This window comes from Saccopteryx leptura, chromosome 1 (assembly GCF_036850995.1).
Source record: "Saccopteryx leptura isolate mSacLep1 chromosome 1, mSacLep1_pri_phased_curated, whole genome shotgun sequence".
NCBI classification, from domain to species: Eukaryota; Metazoa; Chordata; class Mammalia; order Chiroptera; family Emballonuridae; genus Saccopteryx; species Saccopteryx leptura.
The window spans coordinates 132,914,600-132,930,369 of NC_089503.1; the positions used below are offsets into that span (position 1 = coordinate 132,914,600).

The following is a 15,770-nucleotide window of genomic DNA, read 5'->3' on the forward strand; positions in this document are numbered from 1 at the left end:
GGGAGAACTGGTGTGCGCACAGGAGCGACGCCTTCCCAGAGACGCGCCAGACAGCATTCCTGAGTGTGGTCTCTGCATTCAGTCTCTGGTTTTTAAAGCTCACTCTTAGAATAGTTTATGGCACAGGAAATATTTACAGTGCATCGCTCATGAGCCACAGTGTGTACGACTGTGTGTGCACAAGCGTTATCACTCATGACCCACAGTGAATGCAAGTGTGTGAGTATGTGTGCTTGTGTGTCTGTGACCTGGTCAGGAAGAACAAACCCAGAGGGTCTCTGTGTGCTCAGGGACACAGGCAGGACCCCAAAGCTCTTCCCTCTCCTCCTCCAGATCCTCCACAGCTGGGACAGGGGTGATTTGGGGCATGGCTGTGGCCACTGAGAATGGGGCAGGTGAATCTGTCTCCCATTGGTTCTGTTTCCATTCTCTAGAATCCAGGGCCAGGGGCCAAATTCACAGGAGGGAGGAAAAGAGAGGTGACAATGGGAAAGATTTTGCACTGGAAAGAGGTTGAACTGGCCTATTGGGGGCAGGGGAGAGGGTGTAAATGTGAAGTGACACTCGGTGGCAACCACAGGTTCTGCTTTCAGGACCAGGCCTGATTTTCATCATCTACCCAGAGGCGCTCGCCACGCTCCCGCTGTCCTCAGCCTGGGCTGTGGTCTTCTTCATCATGCTGCTCACCCTGGGGATCGACAGTGCTGTGAGTGACACCAGCCCTTCCCACGCCCCACCTGTGACAGCCGGGCTCGTCTGCAGCCGCAGACGCTCCCTGGCAGTCCCCTAAAGTTTCTGTGATCCCACAGACCTCCACAGGTGGGGCAGAGAGGGGTCCCACAATTACTTGAAACCCTTCCTGGGATGGGGTGTTCAGACCAACTCACTCCTTCTTCTTTCATTTGGGGGCACCAGCTGCACCCTCTGCCTGAGCCACCATGGACCTTAAACACACATGAAACTAGAGGGATGCACAGGAAAACAGGGTGACATGACCACACAGAATCAAGGCAGGCTCCTCATGACTCATCACTTTCCCTGACCCCTCAGCTGCCAGGAGAGATGGCTGCATTTGCAATGTAGGGAGAAGTCTCCAGCCATAGTCCAGGCCTGGCCCACACATAATATCTTATGTGTGGTCCTTTGTGTGTGTCTTTTGCATGGGTGTGGGTGTGTGTGTAGTGTATGCTAGGGGGATGGGCTGTGGGCCCTCATTCAGCCCTGGGCCCCCTAGATTCCCTCAGCTTCCTTCCCCACTGCCTGCTCATGACCAACAGCTACTGCCTCAGGTCCTCATGTTTCACCTGAACTTCCTGGAAAGTGCAGAGTCCCCTCCCCCCCCATAAGGACACTGATCACACTGCTCTGATCACACTGCATAGCTCTCCACCTCCTCTCCCACCAGCCCAGTCACTGGCCCTCGGGTGGACCATGCCCTTAGAGAGCATGTCTGGTGGGTTTACAGCCATGGTGGCACTTCCTGGGGGAGGTGATATGGACAGAGGGGGGTAGAGGATCCCCAAGCAGCCAGGGCCATGTGGGCAACCCTGAATCATGACACTCAGAGTCAGGAAGGCTTTGTATGTTAGTCACATGACACTTCTCCCCACCCAACCCCAAGACTTCATAGTGGCTGAGAAAGTCACCACCTGTGGATGGAGTGTCCACCCGCAGTCTTCTCTCTCCAGTGGCCATGTCACGAGAGAAGCCCTTGTGAGAGTTATCTTGTCTTAGGGCATTCTGAACCCTGGACATTGTGCAGTTCCCACTCAGTGTTCATTTCTTGGTTGAACATACACTGAATTACATGTAAATCACACCAGGTTGTGGTGTCAGGTGCCCCCAGCACATCCCTTGCTCTGTGTTGTCTGCAGATGGGCGGGATGGAGTCGGTGATTACCGGGCTCATCGATGAGTTCCAGCTGTTGCACAGGCACCGGGAGCTCTTCACCCTCTTCATCGTCCTGGCTACCTTCCTCCTTTCTCTCTTCTGTGTCACCAATGTACGTACAGGCTCAGCTTCACCTGCAAGTGTCTCATTAGCACTCAGCACTGGGTGGCATAGCTGGTGCTGTCAGGCCAGACAGAGCCACAACTTCTCTAAGTTCTGCATCCTCCCAAAAAGCAACACTCAACTTGTATACTTGAGTATCCATGGTCACACATGAAGAATATGAGGTCATTCATGGTGCAGCCATGGTCACTCTCTGGTAGCTGTGGTCATATTCAGGTAGTCACGAGCACACTCAGGGTAGCAGTGGTAACACATAGCAGCCATGGTCACAAGGAATAGCCATGGCACAAGTAGAACTTGGCTTAGAGTTACTTCAGTACCTGGACAGCTCCCTCGGAGGAGCCTTTGGCTAAGCCATCTACCTGTTTGATTTCTGGGGTGCAGGGTGCCTAGGCCACCCCCTCTCCCTATAGAGGCTCTGCCAAGCTTGGCATTTGGTTGCTTTTATTTCTAATGGCACTTGAAACCCTGAGAAAGGAGAAGAGAGGTCGTCTCTATTATTATTATTATAATTATTTTGTAATAGACGCGTCCATAAGAAGTTGCATATGGATTGAATTTTAGTGACTCAAATGGAACTTTATAGGGAATAAAACAGAATCTGTCTGTAAACGGAACCCACAGGCCAGGTCTATTTTGGGGAAAAGCACTTGTGTGGGCAAGGCTTTCCGGGGCCAGCACACCACGCCCGGGCAGCTGGGCTTCAGCAGGCGCTCCCTTCTCTTCCAGGGTGGCATCTACGTCTTCACACTGCTGGACCACTTCGCAGCCGGCACCTCCATTCTCTTTGGGGTGCTCATTGAGGCCATCGGGGTGGCCTGGTTCTATGGTAAGGACAAAACTTTTCCTGGAGGCTGGTAAGTGTTAGCGGGTGGAGGACCTAGCCACTCGGCCATGCCTGTGACTGGCAGGGCTGGTGCCTCTTGCTTTGTGGTGTTGCTTCCTTTCCGGTAAATCTGGCTTGAAAAGAGATGCGTATTAATTCTGGGAAGCTTAACTTATGGTGATCACAGCGTCACAGAGATGAGATGGTTGGCAACTGTCATTCCATTGAATCAATGACTGCCCAGATGGTATCCCAGAATCCTCACTGTGATCAGAAGGGTTCAGTGTGGCCACTTAATTATGCTGTGAAGACATTCTGATTGGTTCTTAAGAAGGAACAGTTTCCCGGGATGTTGGGACACTAACGCTGGTGGAGGTGAAGTTCATGTCCAGCTAACCAGGAGGTGACTAGCCTTCAAGACACCAAAGAAACAAGCCGAGCCTGTTCCTCACCGGGGAATGTGACTAACAAATGCTCTTCATCACTTATCATGTGTCAAAGTGACCCTGTCATCAGGCTCCTACAGGTGCAGAATTCCTTACACCTCAGGGACATCACTGCTGACCTGACTTCAGTGTTCACATCCAGATAACTTCTTCATGAGTAAGAACTATGAGCCCCCCAAGGCTGGGGCCTGCTGGTCAGCAGATGGCCCCCAGATGAGGCTTGGCTCCTGCCTGCAGCCTTGGCCTTTCACCCCTCCTGGGGTGGTGACCGAGTGTCATTTAACAGCATCAGAAAAACCTGGAGGAGGCTTTGTCCCGTCCCTGAGCACTGGCCTGGGCAAGCCACCCACCTTTCCTCTCTCAGTTTTCTCTTCCATAAAACGGGTCATGGTGCCAACTCAGCTCACCTGGCCAGGTGCCTTTGAGGGAGTGGGCAGTGAGAGCTCTGGAAACAGACCCATAGCTCCATACATGTATGTGCTGAAGCTAACGGCCCAGTGCTGCACAAGCCCCAGCTTCACATGACCCCTCGTGTCAGAGAAGGGGTCATAATCTTTGCCTCAGAGCCATGAACACTGCAACCTGTTAACATGCCCTGGCTTTGAGAGGCTTCACTGATAGTTTGCATTGCGAGATGTTTTATTTTTTCAATTTGTTTTTTTCTACAGAAAAGGGAAACATTGAACTTGTACTCTCATCAGTACCTTGACTCAGTACCTTGTCTATCATTTTATATTGTCATCTCTTTCCCATCCCCAAAATAATACCTCATGGAGAGAGAGAAGCTTCCAACCTGCACCCACAGCCCTGAGCTTAGCTGGTGGAGGCTGGGGGGAAGCTGGCTGGACGGTGGTTGTGTGCTCCCCAAAGCCTCAGAGGACGGAGGTCTGTATCATTTCTCCAAACAGCAACTCACTTTCCTCTAATCTAAGTGAAACAAAGTTTGCACTTCCAATAAGACTGTACCAGAATACACCAACCTTTTCAGTGTACTGAGAGTCCCTGTAGGTCCTAGAGCTGATGGCCCAGTGCCAGGCAGGGCCACCCTGGACCTGCTCGTGAGACCAAGTCCAGAGGGCCAAGGGGACCCAGGTGGATGCTCCCTCTTTCTGGCCTTTGCGTTTGCCCAAGTCCATTCCCCTTTACCCCCCAGGACATTTTCATGTCCAAGGTTTTGATGGGGTTGGAATGTGAGAAGGAATTCTGAATGGAGGGGCCTTTCTGATATGTCCCCACATATGACTTATCCCAACAAGCTCAGCAAACCAGCCGTGGTTTTACAACCAGAACCCTGGCCAAATTCTGAGCAGGAGAAATCACCTTCAGAAAATACTGGTCATCTAGAAATAGCTTTTCTTAAGGGATGATGATTATATACTTACAATGAAATACTACTCATCCTTTAAAAAAAGGAAACTCTGACACATGCTACAACATGAGGACGTTTTGCTGAGTGAGATAAGCCAGCCTCAAAAGGGAAAATCCTGTGTGCAATCACTCGCAAGAGGTCCCTAGAGTTGTCAAATTCCTCGAGACAGAAAATAGGAGGGCGGTTCCCAGGCCTGGGGAAGTGAGAGGGGGAGTTACTCTTTTATGAGAGCAAGTCTTAATTTGGGAAGATGGAAAAATTCTAGCGATCGATGGAGGTGATGGCTACACAATGTGAATGGGCGTGATGCCACAGAACTGTTCACAGAACAATGGTTAATGATGGTAAATTTTATGTTATATATACTTGGCCAATTTTTTAGGTGAAAAATAACAAATAATGATTGCAGGGGGGAGGCAGGGACAGCTGTGGGACACGGGGAGGAAGCCCTGAGCTGAGGGAGAGGGTGGAGAGTGGGCAGATGGAGTGGCTGGTACCCCACAGCCCTCCCCGAGTGATCATCAGATCTGAGGAGCAAATGTCACCCAGTGTCACCATGGGGGACACGCATGAGGAACCCCTGGTCGGCAAGACCAGTGGGCGGTCTGGAGTAAGGTTGGTCCCTACAGAAGGCAGTCTGGGCTTGAGGTCCAGTGGGGTAAGCCTGGGGGTCAGCAAGCACCAAGGTGCTTGCCTGGGCCGCAGGGAAAGTGCCGTCCTTACCCCCCTGCTTGGTTCCCCAGGCGTGCGGCAGTTTAGCGATGATATCAAGCAGATGACCGGGCAGCGGCCCAGCCTCTACTGGCGGCTGTGCTGGAAGTTCGTCAGTCCCTGCTTCCTCCTGGTAAGGGGCCAAAGGCCATGCGTGTCCCTGCTCTGCCCCAGCTCTCACACCTACCCCAGGGTCCGTCCTGGTGGCCGCAGGCGGGTTTTCATTGAGCAAGTGGATGTGTTTGTGGCTGAGGGAGGGGGTTCCATGCTGCCTGGAGACCAGGGTCTCTGAGGCAGAGGAGTCAGCCGTCATGCATGACGCTGGCAGGGCAGGCTGGCCCCGGAAATCCTCTGGTCTCCTAAAGACCTGCTCCACCCCACCACCCCCAGACCCACTGAGAACCCTCGTGTGGGATCCAGGGTGATCTCCCCCATCAAGACCCTGTGTGTCCTGCATTCGGCCACACCTCTGCATTGGAGGGGAGACCCAAGATGAGTGCAGGTACTGACTTCCTGCCTTGAGACTGAGATAGAATGTAGACCTTTTGGGGTGACCAGCGCTGGAGGGCACAGTGCTCTGCCCTCGGGAACCCGGACACAGGCAGCACTCTCACATCCAGTCTCTGCCTGGCTTTTACCACCTGGGCCATTTCCACATGTGCCAGTCCTGTTAGAACACAGCCACCCAGCGTTTACGGGCTGCATGGTTCCTTCCACACTGCAGCAGTTGTGACTGATTCCGATGGCTCTCGACGCCTAAACTGTCCCCCAGGTCTGGACAGGTGACTCCAGGTGGCCATTCGAGGCCAAGTCCAGGTCTGAGTGGAGAGTCTGGGAGCTGTGCACAGAGATGAGCAGCCCCTGACCCCTGGCTCTCCTCAGCCCAGTGAGCCCACCGGTCTTCTGGGCAGGCCTGGGATGGACAGGCCCGTCAGGGGCAGCCCGAGGGCTAGTGAGACAGAAGGAACTGGAGGGATCAGGAGAGCAGCGCCTGATATAAATAGCGCTTCTCACAGAGCTGAGCCCAAATGTGTGGGAGCTGCTGTCCGCCTCGCCCCTGCCCTGCCCGGCAGCCTGAGGCCTGTGCAGCATGTCCACCTCCCTGCACTCCAGAGGGTAGAGGCGGTGGGTGTGCGAACTCTAGACAGGCAAGGTGTCCGCGTGCTGCTCTCCATGCTTGGGCCCCCCAGATGGGGCAGATACGCAAGGTAGAAGGTTGTCAAAGGACAGCTGAGGGAATCTGCACCAGTCACACTGAGAACTGAGGGGATGTGCACCTCAGGGACGCCATCCTGTGACAGCAGCCTGGGAGCCACCAAACAGCTGCTGAAATAAGCCCACTGCCCAGGTCCCTGGTCTGCAGGTCTGGGCCCCTAGGGCTGAGTTGGCTGGGACACGCCCTGTGGCCTCCGGAGCCCGGGCACTGGCTCCGCTCCACCTCTACACGTCCTACCTGCCAGCCGACTGCTGCCACCTGACCTCTGCTCTTGGTTTCAGTTTGTGGTCGTGGTCAGCATCGTGACCTTCAGGCCCCCACACTACGGAGACTACATCTTCCCTGAGTGGGCCAATGCCCTGGGGTGGGCCATCGCAGCGTCCTCCATGTCCATGGTACCCATCTATGCGACCTACAAGTTCTGCAGCTTGCCTGGGTCCCTGCGGGAGGTGCGTATATGGACAGGATCCCCGACCTATCCCGGTCAACTGGTCGTGAGGCCACCAACTACCTTAACTGGCCTTTCACCTCTCACCAGCCAAACTCTGAACATAAACCACATAAAATCTCAGTACCCAAAACAGGTGAGGCTGTGGGAAGGTGCCCTAGGGCTACGGCACTGGAGAGGAAACCTGGCCTCAGAGTCCGAGATGACATCTGCTGAGAGGGGCCCTGGAGGACCAGCAAAGAACATAGCCATTCTCTGTCCAGGCCCTGGGGCACAGGCCGTGTGGGGCAGGACGTGGAAGGAAAGCCAGCTTTCCGAAGCTGAATGTGCCTTTCCTCCTGCGTGGCATGTGAGCCCCAGGTGCCCTGGGGCTCGACCTGGGCCAGTGGGGGTGCGTGCTGTTTACCTTCACTCGGAGCCCACTGTGTGCTGAGGCAGAGACTAAACTTCTCCAGCATCTACCTTTCCAGCTTGTGCTGGACTCTGCTCCAGGGCCTTAGGGGACCCGATGTTAGCGCCTGCAGCTGACCACGTGCTGACCGGGGAGCCTAGTCACCTCGCTGAGTGTATGCTGGTGCCCATGGCCTCTCCATCTCTCCTAGAAAGTGGCCTACGCCATCACCCCTGAGAAGGAGCGAGAGCTGGTGGACAGCGGGGAGGTGCGCCAGTTCACGGTGAGTGCGTGCTGCTCTCCCCACTGTCCCTTCGGCTGGATGCCGAAGGATCTAGAGAGCAAGCCTTAACCTTGAACCACAGCCCTCAGAAAGCTGGGAGGCTCGTTTAGTCATCCAGCAAACGTTCCCTAACAACACCTTCTGAGAACCCCTCACCTGAGGAGGGGCAGGCAGCAGAAGAAATGTATCAGGTGCAGACGGCCCTGGGGAGAAAGAAAGCAGCAAGGGGGCAGAGCGTGACCATGACGTGGGGGCCACCAAGGAGGTAGCAACTGAGCAGATATCTGTGTGAAGGGAGGGGCCTTCTTTCTAGGTGGGTGCACATCACAGGGAAAGGCCCTGAGAGGTAGACAGGGCAAACAGTAGGATCAGCAAAGGACCTGCCTGCCTCCCTGCAGGACAAGTGAAGAAGAAAAGCCTAGAGCAGCCCAGGCCACCTCGCTGGTCATAGCAGGAGGTGAGAAGGCCCCAGAAGGCCTGGAGCTGGGGTCAGATGGAGCCCAGATCTGCTGACATTTCACAGGGTCACTAAGGCTGCTCTGTTGGGGTGGGGCTGCAGGGAGCTAAGGGAAGGCTCCAGGTGAGAGAAAGTAGGGGATCATGCCAAGCCCGTGGCAGCGTTTATCCTTCCTCCTCACCTTACAACTGGGAGCCGTCTGAGCATGTGTGAGCTTCCACATGTGTTGACCACATGCTATGGAGCAGCTGCAGAAATGGCCCTAACGTTGTTGAGAACCAGAGTGCATGTGTGACACATTTTAACTCCCATACCCTACAAGGTAAGTCATCACTCTGTCTACCATGAGGGCCCCTGAAGCAGAGAGAGGCTAAGGAACACCCTGCAGTCACACAGCTCATTGGTGCAAGGTGATCTGGCAGGCACTCACTTTCCCACCACCTGTGAGACAACCCCAGACCAGGTGAGGGCTGGGCCAGGATGCTAATGTCAGCTGCTTATGCGGAGCAGCCAGTCTTTCGAGGACTTGAATGCAGCACTGACTCAAAAGCCATCCAAGGGGCATGATTTTAGGCAGGGGTGGACCAGGGAGGTGTATTGGGACAGAGAACTTTCTCTTACACAATTTGAAAGGCAGATGACTGGGTGCAGGGTACTTATTCTTGCTTTGCTTTTATCACTGATTTCTGCTCCTTTTTTTATTATTTCTTCATTCTTCTTTCTATGTATTTACTGTTATACTTTTGTCAAAATCTTAATTTAAACTTCAGAGCACTAATTTTCAACCTTTTAGCTTTCTAAAATAAGGCTTTAAGGCTATGAATTTTTCTCAAAATACCCTGTTGACTGTATTCTACAATGTTTAACAGTATTTTCCTTATTATTCAGTTCTAAGCACATTTTAATATTTATTGTGTTTATTCAAGTCCGCTTGAATAAATATCCCCAAATATGTAGGGATATTTTATTTATCTCTTTGTTACTGGTTTATAAATTAATTATAAACTGTGTCCAGACACCTATGCTACCTATTCTTTGAAGTATGTTGAGCCTTTTTTACAGCAGAATACCTAATTAATGTATAAACATTACATGTAACTTTAAATGAATGTGTATCTCTAATTGTTGATACATAATTCTCCCTCTGCCCTTAGGCTTAGCTTATATATCCTGTTGTTCAAATCTTCTATCACTTTACTAATTTCACTCTGCTTGACCATGAGTAATAAAGAGAAGTTTACAGAATATCCCACCTTGATAGTGTATGTGTCCAGTTGTACTAGTTTTTGCTTTGTATGTGTCTGAGCTGTTTTCTGGGGTAGCTACATGTTTAGGATGATCACACTTTCCTGTCCATCTGAGCCATCTTCTCTCCCGTGTGATACTTTTTCTCTTCAGGTTCTTTTAGTATGAACCAAATACAGCTGCACTAGTTTTCTTCTGAGTTTGCCTGAAATATCTTCTGCAAACTTTTAACTTTCAACTTTGCATCTTAGAGTTTCAGGGATTTTGTTTCTTTTTTTTCAAAACTTGCATTCACTTGGAATTTTTTACTCTGACAATCAGGCAGATTAATCCATTTACATTTGTTGTAAGTATTGATTTTACTATCTTTTTCTCTCTATTTGTTCCATTTTTAATGTTTACTTTCCCCTTTGTTACTCTTCTATGGATTGAGTTTAGGGGAAATTTTTCTTATTATTCTACTTTTTTCTTTCTAAATCTTTAGGACTAATATACTTTATTCTATTCCTTTAATAGCAATACTTGAAATTGTACCATGCATATTTCATCTCAAGTATATAGTTAAACAATGTCTCAACCCCCATTCAAAATATTATAAGAATTTAAGTCTTCCTTCTGCTGATTAATATGCTATTAGTGCCCCATAGCCCATTTCTGTCTTTTTAAACCCATAAATTAGACAGGATTATTGTTGTTATTACTATTGCTATTTTGTACAAAAATGTTCCCTTGGATTAATGTGCATGTCTAATGTTTGTTTTTTCGTCATATTTTTTGGCAAATACATCTTTCTTTTGAGGATCATTTTCTTGCTTTTCAAAAACACTTCCTTCAGACATTCCTTTAAGACGATCTTCTGATAAACGTCCACACTTTTGCAAGTCTGTAAATGCCTTTCTTTTGCCTTCATTCATGAAAGAGAGTTTTCATTGGCACCGAGTTCTGGATTGACAGGCATCATCTTTCAGCATTCTGAAGACATTAATTCTCACTGCTGCCTCTATCGTCACACTGAGGAACATGCAGTCCCGTGGGGCGTGATCACCACGTGCCTTGGGCCCTTTTCTGTTTCTTTTGCTTTTGGTGTTGCAATTTCCCTGTGGTGTGCCTGGGCATAGATTTTTTTTAAAGTTTGTATTATTGTAAAAATATTATAAATAGTTTTATTTATTTATCTCTCTGGGGATAGCTCATGTGTCCAGGGTGTGTGGGTCCGTGATCTTTGTCAGTTCCAAGAATGTCACAGCCAACTGCTCTGTTTTCCTTCGGGGCTCTGGTGTGTGAGACTCACCAGGGTCCTCCAGGTCTCCTACTCTCTCAGATGTTTTCTTAATTTTGTGTCTCAGGAGCACAGCTGTATGATGCACTCTCATCATTAGTACACACAGCTGCTTTTTAGTTATTTATCTGCATAACAAAATAAGCCTCTAGGAACTCCCACGGGAAAACTCTGCACTGATAGTAACCCACATTCACCCACCTATCTGCCCCCTCCCATCTGCCCCTAACGTAAGCACCATCTCAACCTCAATCTGCTTGGAACATTCCCATGTCCTTTGCACGATATATTTTTTGTGGCATCTCTTCAGTTATTTTGGACTTTATAGAAAGGGAATTATTCTGACTTAATCTTTGGGGTCTTGTTTTTCCCCATGTGTAGTAACAGCACACATTTTCTGTCTTACTGATTCTTATACCCACCATTCAATGAAACTCTTGTAACTCTGTGTGTATCATTTTCAGCAAATTTGGAAATTTTTGGCTATCATTTCTTCAGCATTTTTCTGCCCCACCTCTTCCAAGACCTCCAATTACATACATATATTAGGCCACTTTAATTTTCTTTTTTCTGGTGACTTTTATTTCATATGCTTTCTTTTGCTTTTTATTTTAGTTCACTATTTGTTTTCTCTGCTGTATCTAATTTTCTGATAATCCAGCAATTTATCATCTCACATATTGTACTTTTCTTCTCTAGAAGTTCAATTTGGATCTTTCCACAGCTTTCCTGTCTCTGCTTAACTTTTTGAGTGCAATTACGGTATAATCATGCTTTTTTAACATTTGTATCAGTTTCCATTGGTTGACTTTTCTCATTAGGAGTGAATTTTGCTGTTTCTCTGCATATCTGGTGATTTTTAATTCAATTCCAACTGTTGTGAGGTTTATCTTGTTAGGTGCTGGGTATTGTTGCATCCCTTTAAATGTTCTCAAGCTCTGTCCTGGGACGTTGTCAAGTAACTTGGGGACAGTGTGATCTTTTGGGAACTTGCTTTTTAAGATTTGTCAGGTGGGACCAGAGCAGCATTGAGTGTAGAGCTATTTCCTGCTACTGAAATGAGACCTTCATGAGTACTGTTCCCAGTGCCCCAGGAACCCAGGATTTTCCAGTTGTGACGGGGAAGCAGGTACGGTTCCAATCCTGGGTACATTTCAGAGGCTGTTCCCTCTCATCCTGCTGGGTCGCTCTTTCTCTGGCCCCATGTGCACTGAGTCCTCAGCTGAACCCTCAGTGGGGGACCCTGTGCTCTCTCAGGGCACCTAGGGTTCCCTGGGCAGGTCTCTACTCGGGGCCATTTCATCCTGCAAACTCTAGCTGCCCTGGTGTCCCCAGTACCAGGGGGCACACAGGCTGTGCTGGGCTCTGTCCCCAGCACCGGGGGGCACACAGGCTGTGCCGGGCTCTGTCCCCAGCACCAGGGGGCACACAGGCTGTGCCGGGCTCTGTCCCCAGCACCAGGGGGCACACAGGCTGTGCCGGGCTCTGTCCCCAGCACCGGGGGGCACACAGGCTGTGCCGGGCTCTGTCCCCAGCACCGGGGGGCACACAGGCTGTGCCGGGCTCCCCTCCCCTACACAGCAGCCTAGAGATTTCTTGGAGGCATCCAGCTGGGCAGTCTGACAGCCCCCATGCTTATTTCTCTCACTACCACTGTCCTTGTCATTTGATGCCCGGTGTCTTGACAACCATTATTATGTATGTTTTATTCATTTGGGGTAATTTCAGATGGTAGAATAAATTCAGTCCCTGTTACTCCATCCTGACCAGAAGTATCTCTGTGTTTGGCTGTGGCTCACTCCCTCTGCCGGGTGCACGGCATTCACTGTGTAACCCTGCCACAACCACATCACCTATCCGCCATCTCATGGCTCCCTGACTCTGTCCCACATCACCGACAGTTACGCTTCACTTCATCCCTGGAAGTTGCATTTGGCCCACCTGTTTCTTGTGAAATGTGCATCATTATAAGTTGCATATATCACTTTTAAGACATGTCTTACTTTGCCTGACCTGTGGTGGCTCAGTGGATAAAGCGTCGACCTGGAAATGCTGAGGTCGCTAGTTCAAAACCCTGGGCTTGCCTGGTCAAGGCACATATGGGAGTCGATGCTTCCAGCTCCTCCCCACCTTCTCTCTCTGTCTCTCTCTGTCTCTCTCTCTCTCCCTTCTCTCTCCTCTCTAAAATGAATAAATAAAATTAAAAAAAAAAAAAGACATGTCTTACATAGCTACCCCATAATCTGACAGTTACAACCTCTTTGCTCTGTAGGATCTGAAATTTCTGAAGTTTCTGGTTGTTCTGACCTCACTCAGGGTGGGCTGCAGCCATGTTCCTGGTCTTCTTATTCACAATCTCATGGCTCAATCTTAATCTATAGGAGTTCTGAGCTGTCCCTAAGAGCGTCTTCCTCCAGAGGAGGTCACCTTCTGCTGCTGTCCGTGGCCAGAACAGAGAGCTGGGGCTCAGAGCTGGGGTCCCAGGCATGGCCTCCCTTGCCCACCAGCTTCCTTCCCAGAGGACGTGGGCTCTGCCAGTGCTGGCATTACCTGCCCATCGCTGCGGGCCCCCACGAGCGCCCACCCCTGTGTGGCTGACGGACGAGCCCTGCAGTGGGGCAGCAGCAGACTGAGCATCTTCCCATCCTCATCCTGACTGGGTCAGAAAGAAGCCCTGCATGCTCTTGTTTTGAAAACATTTTAAAAGCGTGGTTCTTGCCATTTAGTGTGATTGAATGGCTTGTGCTCAAAAATAGGCTAAACTCCTAGCTGTGCAACAGGCAATGACATTTGTAGGAAGCCTAAACAGCTGTCCTGTCGATCTCATCCCTCCTGAACGGTAATGAGGCCTGCTTCCACACCAGCCGGGATCACATCAGCGAGATGGAACTGCAGGGCGCAGCCTTTCACTGGGATGTTCCAGAGGCTCCAGGATGGTAATTGTGGGGGCTGCGGGGGATCTCAGAGGACACACTTCCGGTTGGGGTGTCCTCTGAGACCAGCTCCAGGTTTGCTGGTGTGCAGTTTGTCCAGCAACTGGTCGAGGCCACCACGCGCCAGTCTGTGAGCTGGCCCATCATGGCAGCTGTGGTCCCCAACTTCTCTTTGTCGAGTGATGACTCATTTAGATGAGGTTAAGCAAGCATCAGGTCTAGGGTGCCCCAGGCACAGCACTGGCCCGGCCCCCGTGAACTTCCCGCTGCGTCCCCGCCTTCCTCTCTGCTGAGACCCCTCACAGCTACCAGCTAACCTCTGGCATCCGGATTCACTTCCCAATCCCCCTGTTTCCCTCACAGCTGCGCCACTGGCTCATGGTGTAGAGGGGCATGGAGCAGGAAGACCTTGGGCAGCTGTCCCGCTGCGGAGAGAAGCAAACCGAGACCAAGAGTCCGAGCTTGGACAGAAAAGAGGGCTGCTCTGTTTAACTTCTGCTTCACTGGAAACACACAGGAGCTTTCTCTGCTGTTTACACCCTTGTGCCACAGGAAGAGGGCCTGCCGTTCATCCTGTGTCGCTGTGTCACTTAGTAGATCTGTGCCCGTTCCCACAGGTAGAAACATCATGTTCTGCTCCCGTAACGTGGCTCCCCCAACCCCCGGCCGCTGCCCGGAGCACAAGTCTCACTCCTTCTGTGTGCCGGGAAGAAATACGGTAATTATAGGTGCGCTCTGCGAGAGCCCCAATGCTCACAGCAGCTTCCCAAGTCGTTTATTTTGCTCATGTTAAAAAAGCCAACTATCACATTTTGCCTAATTGTGCAGAAGGTGAAATGGGAGAAACTGTGCAGAAGGTGATAAAGTGGGGGCCTCTTGTCTCCACATTACACACGCAGTCTGTTCAGAGCCACTGAGGGCGAGGGTCCCTTGTGTGACCACAACGCTATTTATTTGCTTGTAGCTGAAAAAAAAAAACAAAACCCCTGTGGAATCTGTGTGGTTGCCACCACCCCTGTCTGATATGGGGCCCAGTCAGCTCATGGTCACCTCCCTGTGGACCCTGGCCCCAGGAGAAAGCGTGCTCCTAGTGAGCAGGAGTGTGTCCCCAGCCTGTGGACCCATGCAGAGCCCAGAAGGCAGGCAGCCCGATGACCCTGCTAGGTGCAGCCGTGAGCCGTGACCTTGGGAATAAGACCCCGCCAGAATTTTATTTCTCTAAGGCACACATCACATCAATAACAACACTTTTTAAGTTAGGGAATGGCTTTTTTAAATCATATTTACCTGTAAATCAAAACTAATTCTCAGAATGCAGGGTTAGTTTCTGAAGATCTGTTTGCTGGTGTTCCAGTTGTTGTTTATTAGAATATTAGCAAAACCAAGTAAAGTCTGTTGACCAAGGACCTTCCTCCCAGCGCCTCATGTCTGCTTTGAGGGAACGTGGCCCTGGGGTCAGCATATTGACTGTACACTCAGACACAGCTCTGTACCCGCGGACAAATCCCACGCCTGTCCTGGTTGAGCAGAGCCTTCTGGGCGTCCCCTGCCCTGGACCATGGCCCCAGGCCGTGTAGACCTGCTGCTGGGAGGTGGGGGAAGGGACTCTGGCCTGTCAGCTGAAGGCTGTCTGCAACGTAGCCCAGAGAAACTGGGTCCGCCCTCTCCTCTCGGGGAGCACCGAGCGCTCCACATAGAGCACCAGTGTTGTCAGTGTCTGTCTGCGTCCATACTCAGCATCACCAACAATAAAAAATGTATCTGAGAAAGATGACCCTGGCTGTGTGGCCACATTTTTGCTAAACCCTATTGTTTTTCCGGGCCGGCTGCCTCGGGCTCACAGCTTCACTTCCTCGTGAGTTCTTCACCTGTTGCTCCCCAGTCCAGAGGGAGCAGAGCCTGGGCCCTGAGGTCTGCTGGGCTTAACCTGGACCCCGCCCCAGGCCCGTGCCTGCAGGCTCCCTGGTGCCTGTTGGCTCAGGCCCACCAAGCACTGTCCTGCTTGCCTCTCTCAAGCCTTCATGTGCCTCATCAGCTTCCCTGCAGGCTCCTACATGGCCAGGCGCTGGCCCTGCATTCTGACCACTACTCCTACCTGGGTCAAGTGCCTCTTCCAGGGATATCTCAGCAGTCTTAAGTGGCTCCCTGTCCT

At 50.9% G+C, this 15,770-nt stretch overlaps 1 protein-coding gene across 3 annotated transcripts in view; it reads left to right on the forward strand.

Annotated features, from left to right (window-relative positions):
- SLC6A3 (solute carrier family 6 member 3) overlaps positions 1-15,392 on the forward strand; it is a 37,454-nt gene extending 22,062 nt beyond the window's left edge. For 2 of the 3 annotated variants that reach the window (XM_066374878.1, XM_066374898.1), the window contains 7 exons: positions 594-706; positions 1,875-2,003; positions 2,744-2,843; positions 5,399-5,499; positions 6,864-7,031; positions 7,633-7,704; positions 13,982-15,392. In XM_066374878.1, coding sequence (XP_066230975.1) covers positions 594-706; positions 1,875-2,003; positions 2,744-2,843; positions 5,399-5,499; positions 6,864-7,031; positions 7,633-7,704; positions 13,982-14,005 — 707 coding nt within the window. In that variant the 3' untranslated portion in view covers positions 14,006-15,392. The remainder of the gene's footprint in view (positions 1-593; positions 707-1,874; positions 2,004-2,743; positions 2,844-5,398; positions 5,500-6,863; positions 7,032-7,632; positions 7,705-13,981) is intronic. The other variant, XM_066374888.1, reaches the window with a different exon arrangement.
- The last annotated feature ends 378 nt before the right edge of the window (positions 15,393-15,770 follow it).